Source organism: Bos indicus, chromosome 25, assembly GCF_029378745.1.
Source record: "Bos indicus isolate NIAB-ARS_2022 breed Sahiwal x Tharparkar chromosome 25, NIAB-ARS_B.indTharparkar_mat_pri_1.0, whole genome shotgun sequence".
Lineage (NCBI taxonomy): Eukaryota > Metazoa > Chordata > Mammalia > Artiodactyla > Bovidae > Bos > Bos indicus.
Window position 1 is genome coordinate 39,390,285 of NC_091784.1, and position 24,159 is coordinate 39,414,443.

At 54.7% G+C, this 24,159-nt stretch overlaps 1 protein-coding gene across 2 annotated transcripts; it reads right to left on the reverse strand.

Annotated features, from left to right (window-relative positions):
• Positions 1 to 57: 57 nt before the first annotated feature.
• Positions 58 to 23,888, reverse strand: DAGLB (diacylglycerol lipase beta). 2 transcript variants are annotated; one of them, XM_019987467.2, is made up of 15 exons: positions 23,700 to 23,888; positions 21,715 to 21,866; positions 16,294 to 16,465; positions 14,913 to 15,171; positions 14,116 to 14,238; positions 12,906 to 13,033; positions 11,621 to 11,747; positions 10,430 to 10,513; positions 9,877 to 9,954; positions 7,128 to 7,208; positions 6,919 to 7,046; positions 4,422 to 4,490; positions 4,265 to 4,337; positions 2,882 to 3,123; positions 58 to 2,773 (listed from the first exon to the last, which is right to left on the reverse strand). In XM_019987467.2, exons 1-15 carry the CDS (start codon positions 23,792 to 23,794, stop codon positions 2,575 to 2,577), a joined length of 2,010 nt encoding a protein of 669 aa, XP_019843026.2. In that variant the 5' UTR covers positions 23,795 to 23,888; the 3' UTR covers positions 58 to 2,574. The 2 variants fall into 2 exon arrangements, with proteins under 2 accessions (XP_019843026.2, XP_070636326.1); XM_070780225.1 differs by lacking the exon at positions 21,715 to 21,866 and having other exon boundaries at positions 23,700 to 23,864.
• Between the last annotated feature and the right edge of the window lie 271 nt (positions 23,889 to 24,159).

Here is a 24,159-nt window from a genome sequence, read left to right on the forward strand (position 1 = left end):
AGATCCTTCCTGGAGCCTGCACTTAGATTGACACTATCAACAGTGCATGGTAGAAGCGGTTTTTAAAATTTTCTTTATTCTTTTTTTAATCAAAGATAAATAATGTAGTTTAAAGACCACATCTAAAGGTTTGTTATGAAAACAGTAGTCTTTCCTTTTCACACCCTCCCCAGAGGGGTCTATTTTGAGTTCTTTTAAGTAATTCTTAAGTAATTCTTGATACTTGAGACTCCACAGTATGTCTGAATCATTTGCTTTTCTCTCTTACCAGGTCACTAGTTTATCATAAAAGGATGTAACAGCCAGATGGAAGAGACCTTAGAGGGGCAGGTGCGGGGGAAGGGCTGGGGGTGTGGCTCTCCTCACTTCTCCACAGGCTCACAGACGGGAAGTGCTCCAGACCCTGCCCCTTGGGGTTTTCTGGAGGCTTTAGTTCACTCACTGGCCGCTGGTGATTGATGGCACCTCCACTTCTACCCTCCCCAGGGCTCAGGTTAAACCGCGTGCTCTTATTCCTTGTATTTTTGGTTCTAGCCATCACCCATGACATTCCCACCCTCGACACACCTTTCCCGCTCCTTCGATACAGTCCTGCTGGGTGGCACTGGTACCTGGTGTCTGCGTTGCCCCGGCCACGGAGACGCTCAGCCGTGTGGTGAGGGAACCTGCCTTCCCTGCAGTCCGTGGTTTCTTAGGGACAGTCGTTGGTTTGCCTTGTTTCCTGTGTACCTGATGATCTAACACTGCCTCTCCATCGGTTATCTGGATCTTTCCAGACGGTCCATCAGTTTTCATTTCCCTAGAGGCACAGAGCCCTCTGACCACCGCTTCTCTTATATTCATCTTTTATCTTCTGTATCTTGACTAAGGAGTCATTTCTAATTTACTTTCTCATCTTGATGGATTTTCTAGGCGCTTCTTGAGAAATATGTGGATTGTCTATTTTTGAGCTCTTATACCCAGATACTTTTTGGTTGAGTCTAAAATTCCAGGATGAAAGTAACATCTTTGGCTTTTTAAGAAGCTCATTTATTTGGCTGTGCTGGGTCTTAGCTGTAGAATGCAGGATGTTTTCACTGCAGCATGGAACCCTTCGTTGTGGCCTGTGTGAACCAGCCCTCACCAGGGATTGAACCCGGGCCCCTTGCACTCGGAGCACGGGGTCTTAGCTTAGCTACTGGATCACCAGGGAGGAGCACGGGGTCTTAGCTTAGCTACTGGATCACTAGGGAAGTCCCTCTTCTGACTCTTTAAAAGGACGCCCCCTCCCCCTGGTCACCTCTGCCCTTCACTCTGGAGGGCGAGGTACTGTGTCTCCACATCTCACAGGGTCTGCCCGTGTCTTCGCGTCCTGGGTGGGTCTCTGTCTCCTGACCCTGTGCTCAGGGGGCTCCTCTGTCTGGAAGCCCATCTCCCCTCATTCAGGCGTTGCTTTTGGCCTCCATCTTTCATGCTCTTCCTGTCCAGGAGGTGTTTTTCGATTTCCAGCTTGTGGATCAGGCTGTGGCTGCAGCACTCTCCCTGTTCCCAGGCTGTAGCCAGGAGGGTTTGAAGCTTCGCCCAGGTTTGTTTCTCTGGGTCCCTTGTTCCTCAGGCGGCTGGGCAGTCCCCGGCTCGAGCTTGGACAGTGAAAGCTGACAGCAGATCTGACACCGAGCAAGCAGGTGGGTCAGGGGCCCAGGATCGCTTTCCTTCTTGCCGCTGGGAATGTGCAGGGATTACATTGAGAAATGAAAGTGATGTGGCATTTTAGTCGAAGTTTTTCACGTGAGCTTTCACACGTTTTCAAAAGCCAGAGTGGTATGCCTCTGACAGCTGCCTGGCCTGAGGGCGCTGGCGGCCCCGGAGGTCTGCAGGTCTGGAAGCCGAGTGGGAGGCACTGAGGAGCACTGACCCGGTGCCCCCGACCGCGCGGCGGGTGAGCCAGCTTCTCCCGCTATCCCTCTGGCCAGTCCCCCAGCGTCTGCTCTGCCCCAGGCAGAGGTGGCCGGGGTGTCTGTAAACAGGTTTGTTCTGTTTTTCCCACTTCACCCAGAAGTCCCTTTACCTCTGGCCATCTCCTTGTTCTGTCCTGTCCTTGTGGGTCTGTGCTTTCTAAACAAGTCCGCTTACTGCCACTTCATGGGGTTTGCGTCAGGGGTGGGGTACAGTCAGATGCCTGGGCCGTGGAGAGCTGCAAGAAAACTGGAGGCTTCGTGTGTGTTGATAGTGGACAGAAAAACACATTCAAAACGTGACCGGTAAAACCACCCACAGGCTGACCTACGCGTCGTAAGGCAGGACCCAGTCTCCGAAAGGGTGGCCCAAGGGGCAAGCGCTTACAGGTCCATTAGGGTCTGAAGCCCGATTCCCAGAAGCGGCAGGCCTATGAGCAAGGGTGTCCTGCAGCTCTCTGCACACCTGCCCATCATTCAGCGCGCTCCTAGCTCCTGCGTCTGCAAATACTGTGAGCAAAAGTGCTTCTCAAATTAGTCACGTAGCAGACCCTCGACTTCTGATCGATGCGAATCCACCTACTGGCCTCGTCGGAACCCCAGTGGGGTCCACAGTCCGAGCAGCTCCCAGTCGCCCTGGTCATGCCTGGTCCACGCTGGAGCCTCCCTGGGCCGGGCAGGAAACGCAGGCAGCCCTGTCGGACACCACGTGGTCCAGGACCCTCATCAGGATGTCTGGCATGTGGTCTGTGAGCATCTTGGGGCCGATGAGTATTCTGCTGAATTCTGACTCGTGGGCCCACCTCACGGTGTACCGAGCGGCAGGGGAGCAGGAGCAGCTGGAGGAGGAGACACGAGCCCGTGAACGCCGCCTCACGCGTCACCCCACGGGCTGCCTCTTGCCGCTGGCGGGTGACGACCGCGGGGGCGGGGGTGCCCACACTCACCTCCCTGAGGTGCCTTCTTCCTCCAGGTGGATGATCCTGCCGGGAGGGTAGAGTGGCGGGTACTTGGTGGGCGACTCGAGCGGGGACTCGCTGGAGAAGCTGTAGGCCGGGGACCCGTGCACCAGCAGGCTGTGCTCCCCGAGGAGGGGCTGCGTCAGGTCGCCTCCATCCAGCTCGGTGGGAAGGTCCTCGGGGCTCCCTCCGAACAGCTCATACCAGCACCCGCGCAGCAGGATCTTGTACTGCAGGGAGAAGGGGGGCGGCCCGCGTGACTCCAGAGACCCCCTGAGACTCGGGAGCTGGGGTCTGGGGGCGGTGACCCCACAGCCGCGAGGTCCAGCGTTCTAGTTTCTCAACATGAGTCTTAGCAGTGTGGCAGGCAGGGCCCAAACTCCAGGGTCTCTGAGGCACTGATGCCATCACACTTGAACCAATGTTTAGAAAACAAATTCAAGCAGATTTGGGGGGGGAATGATCTTCAATTCTTTTAAGGCAAGTCCGTAAACCAGTTTTTCCCTTAAAAACATATATATATATGTATTTTTTTTTTTTAATATGCAGGAAGTGATGAGAAAGTTTGTTTTTTACTTTAAAATTTTCTGATTAGCAACAACAAAAAATTCACAAAATGAAGATGTTAAAAAGTAAAAATCATCTCTAATCCCATCTAAATAAACCACATTTTGGTATAATTTTTTTTGGTCACAGCTATGTATACTTTGTCCCCTACCCCGGCTTGAATAGTATTCTAAGAGTCATTTTTAATCTTGCCCTTTAACAAAAAAAGCTCTTCAGTACATTACGGGTAGCCTTCTCTACTGGTAAACCTAAGTGTACTTGTGGCCTGAGCCAAGAGGCTGCAAATCTTTGGAGACGTGGTCAGACCAGACCAGCACAGCTGTCTGCACACTGGCAGGGGACAGGCCCACCCAGCCTCAACCGGTGTGAAGGGCAGGAGAGCCCGGCCTGCAGCCTGATGCTGGGGGGCGGTGGCAGGGGGGACACGACACTGTCAGCCCTAACCTCAGGATTAACTTCAGAGCTTAGGTAGGACAGCCCACAGCACAGCAGGACCAGCGCCTCTTAAAACTCTGGCAGCCTTATTTTCTCAGCTTTGGGACTGAAGGCATCAGAATGCTATCTGTCAGGACAGGACTAAAGATGACAAAGAGCAAATGACTCAGCCAAACAGGGATGGTTCTATCGAAGCATTTAATCTGTGCTTGCTTAGCCATCTGCCTTCCGGGCGTGTCTGTGGTCTGTGAGGGAAGTGGAGGAGTTTCTAGCAGCATCAAGAGCCCTGGACTGCAAGGCTCTGAATGAGAAACAGCCTCCGGAGGCCCCAGACAGCCGGGTGGGGAGGCCCCAGGGCCCCTGAGTTACCTTGGGCTTGTTGCAGTGGGCGATCACTCGCAGGATCCTCCGCTTCAGATCTTCCAGGTTGGTTACACTCAACCTGTCGAGCAGAAGGCCAGACTGAAGCTCGGCACTCGGCCTTCCCCGCCAGCCCGAGCCCAGCTGGGGCGGCCAGCATGCTCACCTGGGAATCACGTCCTTGCCCAGGACAAGGGACACGATGAAGGTCTTGGAGTATTCATAAAGGGATTTGCTGAAATAAAAAAGTTGCTTCAGGGAGGCTTCCAAGAGTAAGTGAGTTAACTGCCAAGCCAGGGAGCGGTCAGTGTCCCCAGAACTCAACTCTTGTTCTCCATCCTCTAGAGGAGGAGAGAAATGAGACTGCAGTTACAGCAACTTGCTGAGAGTCCTAGGTGTCAGCACCGAGCAAACAAATAAGGGCCTTAACCCAGTGTGGTGTCCACGGTCAGGAAGCGGGGAAGGGTGGACGTGGACGCCTCCTACGGGCAGGAGTGGTGCTGCGTGTCAGCAACAGGGAAGGACGGGCTCTTAGTGAAACCGTGCTGAGATGCTGCGCTTGCTGCGAGGGGAGGAAACGAAACTGAATCACACTATACACAAAACCACAGAATTGAACAGATCACAGACCTAAATAAAGGCGAAAGGCCAGACTAAACGGCTTTTAAAAGATATGACAGGAGACTAGCTCTACATCCTTAGCACAGAGATTTCTTAAATAAGAGAGACCCAAAAATCATAAGAGAACGACAAATCAGCGTTAAAGAACTCATAAGCTGAAGACTTAAAGTAAAAAGACATCAAAGAGTGAGTGTATTTATAACACATACTTGCAACCGATGAACAGCCGAGGTACTGAATACGTACACAATGCAAAAATAAGGTACACAGAGAAATGGACGGAAGGAACTTCATCAGAGTGGAGACGATAATTGTATGGAAAGACGTGGCTTCATCACGGAAGTGTCAAACAATGGAACCTCACTGTGCACCCATCGGACTGGGAAAGAGGTTTACATCTGACACTGAAGTGTTGGTGAGAATGTGTAGACTGGTGCACACTGGTGAGGGTGTGAACAGGAGCAGCCGCTACACAGAGCCGGCACACACTCCAGGGCCCAGCACAGCCCAGTGTCTGTCACCAGCAGAACAGACGGGTGGTTTGTGATAGATGATGAAACGTAACGAGTATTTACACAACGTTTTACAGGCATCAAATATGTGAAATAAAAGGGGAAGTAACCAAAAGTATAATTCCATTCCTCTAAATTTCAAGATCATGCAGATTCAAACTATATTATACTGAAACACGTACACAGGTGCTAAAGCTGTTTTAAAGCGCGGGAAAGGACTTCCCTGGTGGTCCAGGGGCGAAGACCCCACGCTCTCAGTGTAAGGGCCCCGGTTCAATCCTGGTCGGCGAACTAGGTCCCACGCGCCACAGCTGAGACCCAGGGCAGCCAGATAAATAAGTAAATTAAAAAAAGCCACGACGTGACAAGCACTGCCCCGGATGTGGAGAAAAGGGTATGACTGCGTGATGCTGGTGGGCACATAAGCTGGTGCAGCCACTACGGAAAACAGGATGGAGGTTTCTCAAAAAATGACCCAGCAATTCTACCTCAAGGTATTTATCCAGAGAAAACAAAGACACCTGAGAGATCCCTGCACCCCCACGTTCACTGTAGCACTGTTCACAGTAGCTGAGACGTGGAAACAACCGAATTATCCGCTAATGGATGAGTGCATAAAACAGATAAGGTGTGTGTGCGTATAAAACGGAATACTATTCAGCCATAAAAAACAGTGAAATCTTCACTGATGTACGGCAGAAACCAACACAACACTGTAAAGCAATTATCCTCCAATTAAAAATTAACAAAAGCAAAAGAATCTGTGCTTTTGTTCAAAATCAACAGGCCTGTTACTGTAAGCAACTTTGGTGTGTACTTAACACCAGTATGCTTATAATAAACATGCTGCACTCTGTCTTAACCTAAAAAAGAACAAAAGCTTGCCGTTTGTGGACAGCATGTTTGGACCTGAGGACAGTATGCTCAGTGAAATAAGTCAGAGAGAGAAAGACAGATGCTGTAAGATCTCACTTATATGTGAAAACCGGAAACACAAACCAAGCTCAGGCACACAGAGGAGACTGCTGGCTGTCAGGGTGGGAGGCATAGCAGACGGAGGGAGTTGAGAGGGGGGTGAAACGGGTGAAGGAAGGCACAAACTGCTGGTTGTAAAGTGAGTGAGTCCCTGGGAGGTAAGGCGCCGCCCGGCCACTGCAGTTAACAGTACTGTCCTGCATGTGTGAAAGCTCTTAAGCTCTTGTTAAGGGAAGAAAAGATTCTGTAACTGTTTACGACGCCAGATGCTAACTAGACTTACTGTGGTCAGTTCACAATAAGTGAGCATCTGACCGTGTTTCACAGCCGTAACTACTATCACGCACGCCAGTTAAAGCTCAATTTGAAGACGGGCCTCACGCTGCACCGTCTAGGGGGTTATAGCCGTGGTCCAGAGACCCATGAAAGGCTGGCCCGTCTTTTTTCAACCAACAATGCTTTGACACAGACTTCTCCTGAGGATGAGGAATTGTAACTAAATTGCAGACAAAGTACCAGTTTGACCATTTATCGTAAGTGAAGGGAAAGGAGTACCTGAGCAGCCCCCTGGGCGGGGAGAAGGCGTAGCACCTGACCTGCGGGTACGGGCTCTTGAGCATGAGGGCCAGCAGCGCTGCGGCGCCCGCGCCCAGGCTGTGCCCCACGACGACCAGCCGGTACTCCTGGGGGCGAGAGCAGAGAGGTTAACGGCCGAGAGAGCAGACAGCAGAGAAGGCCAGAGAAAGGAAAAGCTGAAATCTCACAGGTGCAATGCTGAATGCTTGGCTCAGAATCCCGTCGTTGACGAGTCGGCGGTAGACGTATCTGGCGGCCTGAGAGATGCCCTGCAAGTGCAGACACAGGGAGCTGTTGGTTGTCGGGTGTGGCAGGACTACATGGGCCCCCCTCTGTGACTCTGTCCCCCCACGCAGGATGGGCCACCCTGGGACCAGCAGCCTCATCGACTGCCCACTGCTGTGTTCCTGGAAGCTGGTGTGGAGCCTGGCGCAAAGCAGGGGCGCGAGAGGTATTTCCAACAACCAAGAGGTGACCTCAGGAACACCTTTCCGAGTCAGTGGATGTCTCTATGGCTTTTCCTGGAGCCGCACAGCATCTTGCTGTATGGACGTCCCACAATTTACTTTCGCCAAGTTCCCAGGGTTGGTCAGGTTTAGATTATAAGCGACTGATCTTTTAAAATGATGGCAAAAAACCAAAATTCTAAAATCGCAAACAGTGATGAAGCAGCCACCATTCCGGCAAAAGCCGTGCTGAAACCATTGGAAGTAAGTTCTAGGGAGGTCAGTTCTCAATTTCCAAAAATAAAGTACAACTTTCTAACAAATACAGCTGTTCACAAAACAGACTTCTTGAACATTAAGTAGTTCCAATCGAGGAGGGACAACCTTGTAAACCAAAAATGTTTTCAGGACGCTTCCTACATGACAGCACAGGACTCCAGGCCCGGCAGCCTGATCTCCAACAGGATGAAGCGGGGGAAATTCCACATGAGATGGGACTCTTCTGGTGGTGCCGAAAGCTACTGCACGTTCCCCAGCCCGTGACTCTGTAGCCCTGTGAGCACAACGCGGACCCCGGCATCACCTATGAGAAGCCAGGCGGTCTGGGCCACCGGCCAGAGCTCCCTTTCCTCCCACGCCTGCCACGCGGTGAGGTCGACTTCCGCCAGCTAGGCACCCCTCAAGCTGTCTGTCCAGGGCAGCCAGAGTCACATGGCATCTGGACCACAACTTGGCTGGTGGTGGGTCTCCCTGGCACATGCGTTACGGGTGACACGCCAAGAGGATGTTCAGCCACACAGCCTGGACAGCGTCGGAGCCAGAACCAGGTGCCCAGGCCAAGAGCAGGGAACAGTCTCACCCTCAGCCCCTGAGCAGCTGTGCTCCTGGCTGGAGGGCAGGAGCTGTCGCTGGGTGAAAAGGTGGCGGAGGCCTCGGCTGAGCAGCGTCGCAGCACGAAGCCTGGGTCTGCGGCTCAAACACGTGTAAGAACAGAGGCAAGACACCAAGGCCGCCGGGCTCTGAGGGCAGTTGGCTGGTTGGTAGGTCTCTATACTACATCTTAAATTTCTTATTTTCCTTCACGCACATCTAGTAATAAACTGGACTTTCCTGTGAAATTCAGGGACAAAAAGACAACTAAGGGTTAATGGGAAAGAATTCACATTCCCAGGACTGTGAAGCTCCTAACTGGTAGCAGAATGAAATCCAAAAGCCTCTGCCACCCTGGATCTGCTCTGGAGTGTCCCGGCACACACACAAAACCCCATAAACCCTCAAAAACAGTAAGAACAGAAAACCCTGGAAAGAAAAAAGCTGTCCAGACAGGACACGGGGCCTCAATTGCCAGCAGCCGCACTCTGGCAGGAACATACACTTTTATAAAAACTAAGCGTTCTATTTAAAAAATGATCACTACAGGAGCAATATGTTGTGGTTAAAAATCACACATGAACGTAGAAGAGCAGCGCAAGCCCAGCGCCCTCCCCCCTGATTCCTCAGGGCTGCCCTTCAGGGAACCATTCTGGACGTCCCTCCATCTGCAGCCTCGTCAGTCATCAGGTGAAAAAGTAAAACTGCAAAGACACCACCTCACCCCACCAAGGGCGGCTCCGTCAAGAGTCTCGCCGAGGACATGGGGAAACGGGAACCCACGTAGTTTGCTGGCGGGGATGTGACATGGTGCAGCTGTGCTGGACGACAGCTTGGGGGTTCCTCGAAACCTTCAACGGAGAAACAGCAGGAGGCCCAGCCACCCGGCCTCCAGGCAGATCCCCCGGAACGGAGAGCGGGGACTCGAGCCGTTAGCTGCACAGCCGTGTTCCTCACGACAGCCAAAGGGAATTCTGACACGCTACTGCGTGGGTGAAGCTTGAGAATACTATGCTCAGTGAAGTAAGATGGTCACGAAGAACAAATATAATTCCACTTACGCGAGGAACGTAAAGCAAGCAAATTCGCAGACAGTAAAATGGTGGTTCCCAGGGGCTGGTGGCTCCCACGCCCCACCCCACCCCCAGAGCGCACAGTCACAGTGAAACGAGAAGTGGGGATTGTGACATCGCGAACTGCGGAAGGAGCTGCAGGAAGTGCTGAGGCCGTGGGGGCGCCTGCCTCTCGGGAGGGTTGGGGGGGCCTGCCTCTCGGGAGGGGCCCTGGGGCCCTGCCTGCGCTGCGCTGCACTGACGCTTTCTTCACCGTGGTCAAGGACTGCCTCAGTTACAGGTGAAGAGGCACTCAGATGCCCACTCTGACACTTGTTCCAGTAAGTGTGTGGCTGCTGGCAAGTCACTGAGTCGCTGTGAACCTGCTTCTTTCTCTTAAAAATCAAAAGGAACCCCTCAGGGCTTTGGGGAGGTCGTGCCGCATGGCACTGGGCATCAGCAGCCTTCGCTACACGGAAGTGTTAAGAGGAAAGGCTTGGAGGGGAACTGCCCCGACCGCTTTGAGTGCCCCCGACAGAAGGCTCCAGACCGCACGCCCCCGGCCCTACCTTGTGTGCCCAGCAGTCCTGCGCCTCACACTCAATGTCGAGGGGCTCGCTCTCCGCAGACAGGTCCGTGAGGATGTCCTGAAACAGCGTGTGGGGAGAGGCCATTGGCCGCGCGAGGCGGGGGGTGGGGGGGAGTGCCAGGTGGCAGGACATGCCTGAGGGACCCGCGGGCAGTCGAGCTTGGACACTGGGGAGGCGACACGGGGTCGGGCCAGCGGACACCCAGAGCGCGGGGTGACTTTCGACTGCATGACTTCACTTAGTATTCTTTCCGGCTTTGGGTGCAGAAAATTCAAGGGGAGGGTCACCAGGGTCAGGGGCCTGGGGAGTCAAGTGGGCAGTCCCCTGGGAGCAGCGGGTCCAGCTTGCCAGTGTTAACTTTACAACATTTCTCAGTGAGAAGGAAAAGGCTTCACCTGCTTTTCCAAGGGCCCGCTTCACACCCTGGGCCCGCTTCCCCGGGGCGGGTGCTGTCACGGAGGCTTCCTGGCTCATCTCCCAGCTCTGGGCCCCGCCCGCGCCCCTCTCCCCGGCGGGTGGGCGGGCTCCGTACCTGCAGAGACATGGTCCCTCTGATGGCCACCACCACTGACTCCTTCCTATGGTCCAGGGCCACCAAGAAGGGGAGCTCGTACACCTGGGGGCGGAGAGGACGGGCGTCAGCACAGCCGGCCCTTTGTCCGCTGAGCGCCCGGCACCCGGTCCCCCCGCTGGTGCGGGGCCCGGCAGACACCCGCAGGCGGTTGGCACTGGGGACACCAGGGGACGGTGCCTGTGCCTGGGGAGCGGGCGTGTGTCAGAGCCTGGCGACCTCACCTCCCCGGAGGCCCCCGAGAGGGGCTCTACGCGTGGCGATGTGAAGGCATCTTGAAAGAGCCCCCAGAGCAGACACGAGCCTTCTGTGGAAAATTGCCATCTTTAAGCCCACCGGCCCTTTCACCAGCGATCACTGAGCAGTGTGATCACGGAGCGGCGGTCATCACCAGGGGCTCCAGGCACCCGCACCGAGCTGGGCAGCAGACAGAGGTGATGTGAGAACACGCCTCCTCTGTACGCCCACACGCTCTGACCTCAGCAGCGTGGTGTGAGATGTTCCCACGCCCCAGATGAGTCTACACTGCAGGCGTGTGGGAGCCCACGGGCTCAAGTACAGTACACAGGGGTCCCCCAAACTGTCTGTGCACTGCAATTGTGGGGGCTCCTCCTGAGCTGGGCTCCCACAGCATAGCTGTGGCCTGGGCTCCAGAGATGTGAAAGCTCCCCGGGAGAGTCTCCTGAACAGCAGACATGAACTGCTGTGCTCCCCGAGGTTCTGGGCTCTTGGCGCCACTGCAGACCACGCAGGGAGCCATGAAGCAGCACAGGACAGCCCCTGGCACCAGACGGACCGGCTGCTATGGGTTCGCTAACCTGCCCGGCAACTCCGAGACCCTCCCGAGTGGGAGGCCTGCTGCCCAGTATGAACACCATGGAGCCAGACCCAGAATCGTCAGCGACTGACCCCTGGCACCCGTGTGGGGCTCCCGCCAAGTGCAGCTCACGGCTCTTCAGTAGAAGCTGTCTGCCCATCTCACGCTAACCCTGGGTGGGCATCACGGGCACGCGTGAACCCGCCGAAGCAGCACGTGAGATTTGGGGGTGAGCGTGTGTCTGTGTCCACGTCTCTGCACATTTTCCCAGGGGACTCGTGTGTAACCTCCACCAGAACCCCAGAGGACCCAGAGGAAGGCGCGGCCCGCTCTACCTTGTCGTGGAAGCTGATGTGGATGAAGTCTCGGTGCTGCAGCCCCGTCGTCTGCAGGATGGAGCTGAAGTGGCAGTTGAGCTGATCGCCTCCGACCAAGTCGTAGTCGGTGGTCCTGCGTCTGCAGCTGGAATGGGGGCAGAGGTGTCGCGGCTGCGCCCGGGAGACCCAGCCCGCCGGCCCGTCCCCCAGCAAATGCGAGGACTCTGAGGACAGTATTCACACTCTGTCTGGCTAACCTCTAATGGCTTTCTGAGGACATTTACTCATTTATTTGGCTGCACTGGGCCTCAGCTGTGGTGAGGGATCTTTCGCTGGGGCATACTGACTCCAGTTGTGGCACTGGGGCCTGGCTGCCCCACAGCACGTGGGATCCTAGTTCCCTGACCAGGGATTGAACTTGCGTCCCACGCATCGCAAGGCAGATTCTCAACCCCTGGACCAGCAGGGAAGTCCCTTTAATGGCCTTTAAATGATACCTATGTACGCTTCTTACTAGAGTCTGGAACCATGGTAATACTTCCCGTGTTCAAAAAATAAACCAATAGGGATGGGAAGAGACCCTAACCTCGTCAGGAACGGACAAGCCAGCATCATCACCTGGTACGAGGTACCGAGAAGGACACACGCTCTGCGTGGGGCATTCCTGCCGAAAATGTGTAACCTGAACCGCTCGTGAAGAAACCACGAGACAAAGGCAGAGTGAACACTGTCTTACGACCCACGAGACTGTCCTTTTCAAAATGTCAGTATCATGAAAGATATGACAAAATGACTGAGGAGTTGCTCCAAACTGGAGAAAACTAAGGAGATGTGACAGCTCAGTGCAACACACGATCCTGGACCGAAGGAAAATGTGCTACCGAGGGTACTCCTGGGACAGTTAGGAAAACTGAATAGCTGATGGCAAACTTGCTGAATTTGACATTTGTCCTGTAATTTATGTCGAAGAGAGACCTCGTTCTTAAAAAACACAAGCCGAAGTAACTGGGGAGAGGGGCATGATGTCCAGAACTCAGTTTCTGATGGTTTTTTCTCGGGGCGGGGCGGGGGCCGCATATGTTTATGCAGAGGCACTGACACAGCACACGGGACAAGAGCGAGCTGCAACCGGGGCTCCAGACATAGCACGCGGGAGTGGTCAGCACTGCACGTGCAGTTTCTGAGATATTTCAAAATAGGAAGAAGCTTTTAGAACAGGGGAATGTGATTATCTTTAGAAAGTAGAGTCGGGACGCCACAGCAAGCGACCTCGGCAGGGAGGTGGAGGCCTCGCACGACCTACCAGTCTCCGCCGACCCGGCAGAGCCCCGTGAAGGGGTTCCTGTAGACGTAGAGGGGCCACCCGTAGGCGGCGGCTGCGAACTGCATGTAGTGGTGGCAGTTCTCCAGCTCTGCGTCCAGATCGGCCTCCTGCGGGGCAGAGAAACAGCCTCCTGTCAGGGGAGCCCGTCACAGAGGGGCTCGGCACTGTCCGCCCGCCTTGGACTCTCGTTCGGTGTTGGAGTGTGGCTGGTTTACACGGCTGTGCTGGTTTCAGGTGTACAGCAAGTGATTCCATTACACACACACTCTTCTCTTTTTCAGATTCTTTCCCCACATCAGATGTTAGCGGACATCGAGGAGAGCTCCCTGTGCTACACAGTAGGTCCTTGCTGATTGATCTCTGGCAGAACATGCTATGATCGTAAACCCGAACTCAAATTCCTGATTCTTCCCTTTCTTTCTTCAGGGAATAGACCTCTTGGAGGACTTCTGTTGGAAAAACTGATCCCTGAATACAGAAAGAACCCCCTGACTTTTTTGGCTGTGCTATGTGGTATGTGGGATTCTAGTTTCCTGACTAGGATCAAACCCACGGCCCGTGCACTAGGAGTACAGAGTCTTAACTGCTGGACCACCAGGAAGTCCAGACCCCTCGTTTAGAAGAATGCACAAGTTAGCAGCAAAAACCCCTCAGGACTTTGCAGCTCTGGTGAAATAAGCCCTTGACTTCCTGCTGGATGCGCGTGTAGACACCACGTGTAGCAACAGGGGCTGCTGGGAACCAGGGGCTTGAATGAGCGGCTGAGACAGACAAATGATCCTCGGGCAATTTTCTCTTTCAAAAGCACAGAAATCTGTGGCGGAAAAGCAACCACCAAACAAAGCTGAATTGCTCCCCAGGCTTAGAGGAAAGAGTGCATGCACTCTGGGAGAACCTGGTCCCATCCCAGAAGGAAGTTTTGATGTGCAGACAACAGCCAGTTTCCTAAAAGAGAATGTTTGGCGGGGGAAAGAAACACACGATGAGTGGTGGGCTGGCCAGGAGTCGGCTCCCCCACCTCACGACCAGGGGATGCGGAGGGGCCTCGCCTGACAGGCGCCAAACCACTGGCAAGTCCACACATCAAGACGCCAATCACTGTTCCTAAAACTGGTGTTTTTTTTTTTTTTTAATTTACAAATAGGTATAAATGTCAAAAGGGCACAACCCAACAGAAATGTAGGCTTACCTGGAAGGGCCCGGGGGAGTGGGTGACTACCTCGGTGGGCTCCGGGGGGCTCCGTGCATGGTCCTGCTGCTGATGGAGAAGGGCGAGGCCGGCCGCAATGTCGCTGGGCACCAGGTCCGTGTCCTGGATGGGAAACCACTGCAGGTCAGCACCTACCTGGCGGCAACGGCCACGAGTCCCCGAGGGCCCAGGTGTACGCAGCTCACACGCACACACACGCGCGCACACAGAGTCCCAAGTGAACAGACGTTTTTGAAAATCCTTCCCTCTCAGGACGCCTGCACGTGAACCTGGTGTTTCTTACTCTCCTGCCCTCAGACTAAACCCACTGGGGGACATAATCACATCATTGATTCCTATTCTCAGATTTCACTTACGTGACTCAGCTATTTTTAATCTATGACACATGCCCATAAAGCAGGCAAATGTGCCCTGTTTGTAGTAACAAACGGTGCTAGTCTCGTTTACACCCTTGCTGCCAGAGATGCTGAGGTCTTGTTGAGAAGGGCCCACGGCAGAGGCTGACAAGCTTGGGCTCACATTCGCTGGGCAGGGCCAGCCTAAAAAGACCCCCAGACTGGGAAAGCCCCAGAGTCAGTCTGCGGGGCCTGATCTGAGCCTCTCCTCCCAGGACAGGGACAGGGAGCCCCCCACCTGCCCCCCACCCCCAGAGGACTCGCCCTCGGGAGCTACGTTCTGTCGACAGGGAGACGGGCTCAAGACGCGGAGAACTCATCTGCCCCAAAGAAGCATTCACATAACAGGAGGAGGAGACGGAGCAGACCCCGGTGGCTTACTGAAAAGTAGGTTGAGAAAAGTTCTGCCGTACTCGAAAAGGCGACGCGAGTGTGGTCGTCCCGGCCGATGCAGCAGCACAGCAGCCTGACTCGCGTCTCCCACACGCTGGTCGCCGCCGTCCTGAGGCCACTCAGCAGCTGGCTGGACTCTCGGCTGTCCAGGGGCTGGGGGCCCAGGGGGGCGCCCGGGGCCGCCTTGCCCCCCAGTGGGTCGAAGACGATGAGGATGGTGAGCACGGTGGAGGCGATGATGAGCCAGCTGCAGGGTGATGGGGGGGGCGGGCTGAGACCCGGGTCCTGCAGCCCCTCAGCCACGTGGGGCCGGGGCGCCTTTCCGGGGGGCCATCTCCTGCCTCGGGACAGCTGGGGCTCCAACTACCAAGGAAGACAGGGAGCTGGCTGGGGCAGGCAACTCGGTTCCTCGAGAAAGTTCCTTATGAGCCCACAGCCAACTGAGGCCTGGCGAAGAATGGAGCCCCCAGAGCCACAAAAGGAAAAGGGGGCTGCGTGGTGGACAGAGCCGCGGCCAGGTCCAGAAGCCCCTGCCCTTGACCGCAGTTTACTCCCTGGGGCCCCAGGGCTCTGCTCGGAAAAACCAGGGAAGCTTCTTGCACTCGGGCCATGCACGAACAGCTTTCATCCACGCACTGCACTCAGTCGCTGCAGTCGTGTCCAACTCTTTGGGACTCCATGGATTGCAGCACACTGGGCTCCTCTGGCCATGGGATTCTCCAGGCAAGAATACTGGAGTGGGTTGCCATTTCCTCCTCCAGGGGATCTTCCCAATCCAGGGATGGAACCCGCGTCTCTTGAGTCTCCTACATTGGCAGGCAGATTCTTTGCCACTAGCGCCACCTGGGAAGCCCTTTCATCCGTATGTTTCAATACTTCCAGGCTGCCTGCGATGCACAGGGCACCGTGGGTGCAGGAGCGTGTGTGCTTCAGGAAGGTGACCTGGGAAGGGCCGCCGCGGCCTCGGCTGCAAGGCTCGAGAGTGTGGCGGGAGCCCCCACCCTGACTCACAGCCCGTGGGGCAGGGCTAGATCATCTGTACGATTTTTAGCTGGAAAAGGCAAAAGCCTCGCTCCGGCGGGTTGTGCTCTGCAGCAGTCCCGCACACTGTGCAGCTTCCTATCCCACTTGTAGTTCGTGCCCTGCTTTGGTCTCGGGCTTCTTCCCTCTTCTGAGGGGCCGGAGGGCATGCACAAAAGTGGGAGCTGGCAAGGAAGGGAACTACAGCCGGAAGTGTGTGCTGGACCATGAACCATTCCCGCCTCGTGTCTAACTACTTCAGGAAGCCTGCACGCCACCAGGGTACCTGCAGGGACCCCACCTCGAGCACACCTCGGACGAGAGCCCGCAGGAGGAGACGGGACCTCACCTGACCACGACGGTCGCGATGATGCCGTTGCCCACTGTCCGGTCACACTGAATGCCATCTGCGATCCAGGCGGCCCCCAGGGATGCCCAGACCATCTCTGGCAGGAAGAGCGCCAGGCGTACGTACAGCAGCTTGGACATGGATTTCCGCGGTCCTGGATTACAGATGGTCCCTGGAACACAGAGCACGTCCATGCTGCACACTGGCCTCCGCGGGGATGGGGCGGCTCCTTTCGGCAGAAACTCGGCGGCCGCAGCACAGATCTGTGCTGGCTGCACCCCCGCCAGCGGCGTTTCTACCCGTAACTGGGAACCACTGCCTACCTCTGAGAGTGAGAGGCAAAGCGAGGGATACGAGGCGTGACAAAAGCCTCAGAATTATTTCTTAGACTCATTGGGGCTTAAAAACACTTCTGGGAGGACTTCCCTGGTGTCCAGTGGTTAAGAATCTGCCTTTCAATATCGGGGACATGGGTTCGATCCCTGGTTGGGGAACTAAGATCCCACATGCCCAGGAAAAAGTAAGCCCACACACCGCAAGAAAAGATTGTGCTTTCAGCAACCAAGACCCAATGCAGCCAAAAATAAATAATTAAAAAAAAAAAACACATACACTTCTGGGTTTTCTAACTACACTGACCATAAAGTCACGTTCCACATCGGGATACTTCTGAGGGCAAAACGAGGCTCTATTAACAATTACGCCAGGACAAGCAACGTGAAACAGATCTGTCACAGGCGAGCAGGGGCAGGCGGTCACCCAGGCCTCACAGCCGGGAAGGTCCAGGACCACCTGTCACACCGCCCACCCGAAACGCCTCCACCCTCAGGACGACTGTGAAGCAGTCACCACCCCACTTCACAGATGAGGAAGCAGAGGCTCACAGAGCTCAGCAAGCACTTTCTAAGGCCAGGTCCGCATGACTCAGGCTCTCTGCCTCACCAGCACCCCGTGGGCACACTCTTGGGAAGAGAACAAGTGTGACCCGGAGACCACTTGTGGACGCCCACCACCAAGACACAACATTTAAAACTGCGTTTGTAAGACAAACCCAAGTATCATTAACTCTTGGTGTAAAACACCAACTCTCCCCCTTCAGGAGAAGTTGTGATAAACACCAATTTCAGCATCAAAACCACCACACAATTCAAACAAAAGCAGTAACTGAAAAAAAAAACAACCCTAAGATCTGAAACATAATTTGATAAGAAAACAGCTTTGAAATTCCCAAAGCTACCTCCCACTAGAACGAATTACTGAGGGTCACGTTTTAGAACACTGGACGCCATCAGGCCTCACTGAGGCCACAAAGCAGAAAGTCCTAAGATAACTGATAGGGCTGCCTCTCTCCCTGAGGGGCAAGGAGTGCAGGTCTGCAGAAATCCACCCCGTCTCTAAAGAGAATTATCCTGTAACAACGGCCAACCACCAGAGAGAAACAGGAAGGAGGATCTGCTCACAGCCTACCCCGGAGGCCAAGGATCCCGAGGAAGGGGCTGCTCGGACACTGCGCGCCCGGACCCAGGACCCCAGCCCCTGGCACCGCCTGAGTGGGGCAGAGACAGAGGCGAGGCGGTCAGAGACGCGACTTCCTGCGAAGGGTCCAGAAAAGACAGGAGACGCTGAAAAAGCCTCTTTTTTATGTGCATGCTTGCCTAGGAAAACATCTTGCTTTTATGTCAACCTTTATTCTCCCCTCGGGGCAGTCAGCCGCCGGCTGGACATGGTGCTGCAGTGGGCATCACGAAGACAGTGCCCAGAATGGATGGTGTGACCGCGTCCCCGAACACGATGGCCTCGACACGGTCTTGAGAGGTAACCCCACTGCCCCTCCTGAGGCAGGGCCACGGATGCGCAAGCCGCAGAGGCCAGGCCTGGGTCACAGAGGGCGAGGAGAGCAAGACTTCCTCAAACTCAAGCCAGACGTGGCCAAGGGCACACCTTGCCCTCGAGGGCTTTCTGTCAAAACACGGTACTCGCGAGGGTGGTGTGGTTTAGTCGCTAAGCCGTGTCCAACTTTTTTGTGACCCCATGGACTGTAGCCACCGGCTCCTCTGTCCGTGGGATTCTCCAGGAAGAATACTGGAGTGGGTTGTCATTTCCTTCTCCAGGGGATCTTCCCCACCCAGGGATCGAACCCGCGGCTCCTGTACTGGCAGCTTCCTTATCACCGAGCCACCTGGGAAGCTCATGAGGGTGGATCTTCCCTAATTAAACCTCCCACATAGTTGAAACAAGAGGGTTTCATCAGGGAGTTTTCAAATCAAAACTAGAAACCTTATAGTTTCTACTAAGGTAATGAGCTGAAATTACACCCCTACGTTGCTAAGAGAAATTCTGACTTCATCCAGATGGCTCATTTAACTGAAAGCCTTCAGTCATCATCTCTGTTGGGATGGTTACTCCACTTGTTATCTGACTTGAATCATCCCATTTGCCTTTTTTTTTTCCCCTTAACTTTACAGTATTTGTCACTGAAATTTATGTAACATTGTTAATAAAGCATACAATGTTATTTATTGGCAATTAAACTAACATGTTTTTTATAAAATCCCATCTTTGGTATCTTTATCTACAAGCATCAGAAACTCCAACACAGGCTGGTTTAAAAACCAGCAGGACCTGTCCTGACTCAGAGGACTGGAAACGCAGGGCATGGCTGGCATGGGTGCCCTCCTAGCCCCGAGGGGAGGCGGCAGATCATTCCTGCAGCGTCTCCCCAAGGACACAACACACTGCTTCTGGATCTTTCCCAGGCAAGCAGGGGAGGATGTCCTGGGACTTCCCAGGGAACTCCCCAAATTTCACTGGCCCGATCCAGGTCACACGTCCAGTCCTGAACCAACCACCGACCCCCGAGGATCACTCCAGCGTGGGGCAGAGGGCAGGCGTCTGACACTATGTGAGGAGCCGGGGGCAGTCCTAAATAAAACTGGTTCTGTTTGGAGAAGGCTGTCGGCTGGAAAAGGGATCCACCCATGACACCCCTCACCCAGCAGACGCTTGCCGAGCCCTGACGGGTGAGCTGGGCCCGGTTCGCCTGGGGCATGAGGTCATCCATCCCTCACGTGGTGTGAACGTGGCCTGACACCACCAAACATCTCTGAAGGAAAACGTTTAAAGGGGCAAAAAAAGTGTATCCTTAACCCACTGCGGGCCTTCCCTTGTGGCTCAGCTGGTAAAGAATCTGCCTGCAATGCAGGAAACCTGGGTTCGATCCCTGGGTTGGAAGATCCCCTAGAGGAGAGAAAGGCCACCCACTCCAGTCTTCTGGCCTGGAGAAGTCCATGGTCGGTAGTCCATGGGGTCACAGAGAGTCAGACACGACTGGGAAACCTTCACCTTCACTAACCCACTGTTACAGCCATCACCCTGGTGCGCGGAACAGACTGCCGTGAGCGGACTGTACAGGACAGCCGGAGACACAGCCTGTTCCGCAAGGACACACCCTGGAGGCTCCATCTTTCAGAAGATCCGACCGCACTCAGAACCTCCACGCACGCGTCCCAGCTCCCTCCTCTCCTTCAGCCTCGGCACTGGTGCCATTCCGGACCGGGCGTCCGACTAGACGGCAGGACTGGGTCCTGCCTTCATCCAGACCCCACGCGCCCATGTTCTCAGAGCTACGTGAAAATACACAGCGCTCTAGTCTACACGTTACTGCGCGACTCGCCACGCGCCATGCTTCTGGCTCGTCTGGACCCTGAGGTCTTGTTCTCACGAAACACTCCGCCTAACACTGCTCTCTGTATCTCCCACCATCTTTTAAGTTTCAGTCTATGGTTCGGAAACGTCGAGACCTGGATTCCGTCCCTGGGTGTACCGGCTACTTCCTCCCTCGCAGTCCTCTCACCATCATCTACGCTTGGGCATTCCTCCTACACTCAGGCAGCGAACACACCCTGAAGCACGCTGGATGGCAGCCCGCCAGGCAGCCCTGCCTCTGACTGATGAGCTCTTATTTACTGATGCATTTCTTTAGCAGCCAGCAGACTGCTCAGCTCATCCTGCAAACCACAGTAAGCGACAGGGAGGCTTTGCAACGTTTTCAGGCATTCTCAGCTAAGTGGCTGTCTGCAGAAAACGGTAACAGATAGAAGAAGTTATTAAGAAGAGACGTAACTTTTGGGACTTGCCTAGTGGCCCAGGGGTAAACAATCCACAGACCAGTGCAGGAGACACGGGTTCCATCCCCGGTCCGGGAAGACCCCACATGCCACAGAGCAATGAACCCACGCCCCACGACCGCTGAGCCTGTGCTCTAGGGCCCAGGAATCGCAACAACTGAGCCCACGTGCTGCAACTACTGGAGCCTGCGAGCCCGCGAGCCATGCTCTGCAGCGAGAGAAGCCCCCGCGACGAGAAGCCCGCGCACCGCACTAGAGTTGTGGCAACACGAGAAAAGCCTGCACAGCGGCAGAGACCCTGCAAAGCCACAAAAAATGCACTATCGCACACAAAAAAGAGCAGCCATGTAACTCTTACAGCTCATCAATAAAGGACAAAGAACCCGATTTAAAATCGGGCAAAGGATCTGAACAGATGTTTCTCCAAAAATGATATGCAAACGGCTACTGAGCATATGAAAAGAGGCTCAATATCATTAGTCATCAAGGAAAAGGGACTCCAAACCACAGCGAGGTACCACTTCAGTAGGACGGCTGTCCTCAGTCAGTCAGATAATAAGTGTTGAGGAAGATGTGGAGAAACGAGCCCTCGGGAAGTGCTGGCGGGAAAGAAAAATGGGGCAGCTGCTTGGAAAACAGGCTGGCAGCCCCTCAGAAAGTTGGAGTTACCGTATGATCTAGCAGTGCCCCCCAGGTACACACCCGAGAGAAATAACACGTAACGGCTATGTCAAGACAAGATGCGACTGTGCAAAGCAGCACTGTGTGTGACAGCCAAAAAGCGGGGACAACCCAAACGCCCACCAGCTGACGAACGGCTGGGTAAACCATGGTATATCCACTCAGTGCAGCATCATTCAGCCGTAAAAAGCAGTGAAGGGGACTTCCTGGTGGCCCAGTGGCTAAGACTCCGCGCTCCCACTGTGGGCGGCTCTGGGTTCCATCCCTGGTCAGGGAACTAGATCCCACATGGGACAACTGAGGCTCTTAGAGTGCCACAATAAGACCCAGCATGGCCAAATTAAACAAATATTTTAAAAGAGAAAGTGAAAGTTGCTCAGTCGTGTTTGACTCTCTGTGACCCCATGGACTGTACAGTCCCTGGAATTCTCCAGGCTAGAATACTGGAGTGGGTAGCCTTTCCCTTCTCCAGGGGATCTTCACAACCCAGGGATCGAACCCAGGTCCTCCCGCATTGCAGGTGGATTCTTTACCAGCTGAGCCACCAAGGAAGGCTCTGCTTTAAAAAAAGGAAAGAAAGAAAAGGTGTCCAATAGAAAAGCCTCATCCTTACCTTTCATGCTGACACACACGATGGCTGACACTGTGCCTATGATAATCGCCAGGAGGACGAGGAGCACGATCATGTAGCTGCTGAGCAGGACGCCCCCCGGGCAGTCCAGCTTCCCTCTGTGCATGAGGTACAGCATCAGGATGCCAACCCACCTGTAGAGACATGGGCAGGCTCAGAAATGGAACCCAGGGAGCCGCTTTGCAAAACATGACGAACAAGGCCAGGTTCACTTTGGAATCTTAGTTGGTCAGGAATCTGCCTGCAATGCAGGAGACCGGAGTTCAGTTTCTGGGTGTGAAAGATTCCCTGGAGAAGGAAATGGCAACCCACTCCAGTATTCTTGCCTGGAGATTCCCGTGGACAGAGGAGCCTGGCAGGCTACAGTCCATGGGGTCCAGAAGCCGGACACAACTGAGAGACTAAACCACCACCAATAAAAGATTTACTAAATCAATTAAGAGTACAGCTCTTTTTCCTTTTTTTAATGAATTTCATACTTTGCTGACGGCATTGTTTTTATTCTACGCCTATTGTAATACATTTATTACTTCATTTATTTGGCCTTGCCAAAAAATTCTGGCATGCAGGATCTTTGCTCCCCAACCAGGGACTGAACCTGTGACCCTACAAGGGAAGCTTGGAGGCTCACCAGGGAAGTCCCTGTAACACAGTTAAAGCCATAAGCAAGCAATTTCAATGCAAACTCCTGGGAAAAAGGCCCCACTGTGACTCTGAGCTAAAACAACAAAGTATATGCTTGTTCAGTTATCAGCAGAATTTTTACTTCTGTGTATTACCATGTAATTGACAACAACACATCCTAACCTGCTGTGCGCAATACAAAAACAAGAGGTTGGGAAACAAGCTACGGGAAGAGTCTCCGTGGTGACCACGATCAACTTGAAAGGACCAGGGCTGTGGACTCCTAGGTGTATTTCGCAATTCAGTGCAGAACAATGAAAGGAAGCATCAAGCAATCCAAGACCACGGTGACTCACCACTGGGGTTATTTCAGAATCAGGAAGAGAGCATCACTGCGCAAGAACCTAGTTTTAGGGGGTTCAAGGCCAGAAGGGGAACTGGACTAGGTAACTGTGGTTTTGTCAGTTTTGTAACATTATGATTCCATGTTTAGAAATAAAACAGGTAATGATCTCGGTAAGACGGGCTCTGAAAATTACAAAAGGACTAAGAAGCAGCTCATAATATTTCACATTGTTAAGTTTTTTTCCCCTAAAGAATCTAAATACTTTTTTTTTTTTTTTTTAACGTTATCAGATATATATATATATATAGGCTGCGCTGGGTCTTCCTTGCTGCGCGTGGGCTTTCTCTAGTTGGAGCTTGCGCTGGCTTGTCACTGCGATGGCTTCTCGAAGGCGGAGCACAGGGCTCTAGGGCGTACAGCCTTTATTAGACGTAGCTTCTGGGCTCAAGAGTTGTGGTGCCTGGGCTTAGTTGCTCCAGACATGTGCGATCTTCCACGACCAGGGATTGAACCCGTGTCTCCTGCATTACTCTTTGCTCAGACCCTTTGGGGACAGACTTCAGGCGCCCGATTCCACATACTAGAGAGTAAGTGCCAGTCCCCCGCGGTCCTGGGATTCAGCCGCGCCCGGTTCAGGAACCGCGCACGAGAAGGGTACTGTTGCCAACCTCGCGTCCGGCAAACACGGGATGCCGTGCGTTTCCGTGCAGACCGCTGGAGAGCTGCAGGCGGCAGCGCCCGGCTCCGGTGGAGGAGATTCCGCGGCCACCGCCTCGGCGGCCAGCGCGCCCCGGCGGCTCCAGGCGGGGCGCCTGAGCCCCGCAGCGCCGGCGTCTCGCCGGCGGGCCCGCCCCGTGACCCTGGGCACGGCCCGCCCGCCTGTAAACCGGGAGAGCGGTGGCACCCAAGTCCCAGGGCGGCGAAGGGGGCCAGGGACGCGAGCGCGGGGCAGACGACACCCTCCCCGCCCGCGGCCAGCCCGAGCCCGCGCCCTCACCACAGCACTCGCAGCAACAGCTCGAAGACCCCCGGGAAGACCAAGTCGTCGCTGGCGATGGCCCAACGCCGGCCGAACAGCACCATCCCCGGCATGGCGGACGGAGGCCCCGCGGCCCGCGGCGCCCGCAGCCGCCCGGAGCCCGGTGCCCTTGCTACTCTGCCGCCTCCCCGCGACTCCGCGCAGGCGCACGCGGGGGCCGGGCCCGGCGCACGCGCACTGAGCCCCGCGCGGTCGCCGCTGGGCCTCTGCGCCTGCGTAGATGCGCGGCCCGGGACGCAGGTGCACTTCATTGGCTCTTTGCACGTGTTAGGTCCCTTCTGTTGTTTTCTTTTCGTAAGTAGTAAGCACGCCGTCCGCCCCGAGGGCTTTGTCGGCCCAGAGACACCCCGCAGTTAGTGGCGGATCTGGGGCTCAGCTCTTATACACGTCTGTGTGGGCTGCAAGGCTGTGACAAAGT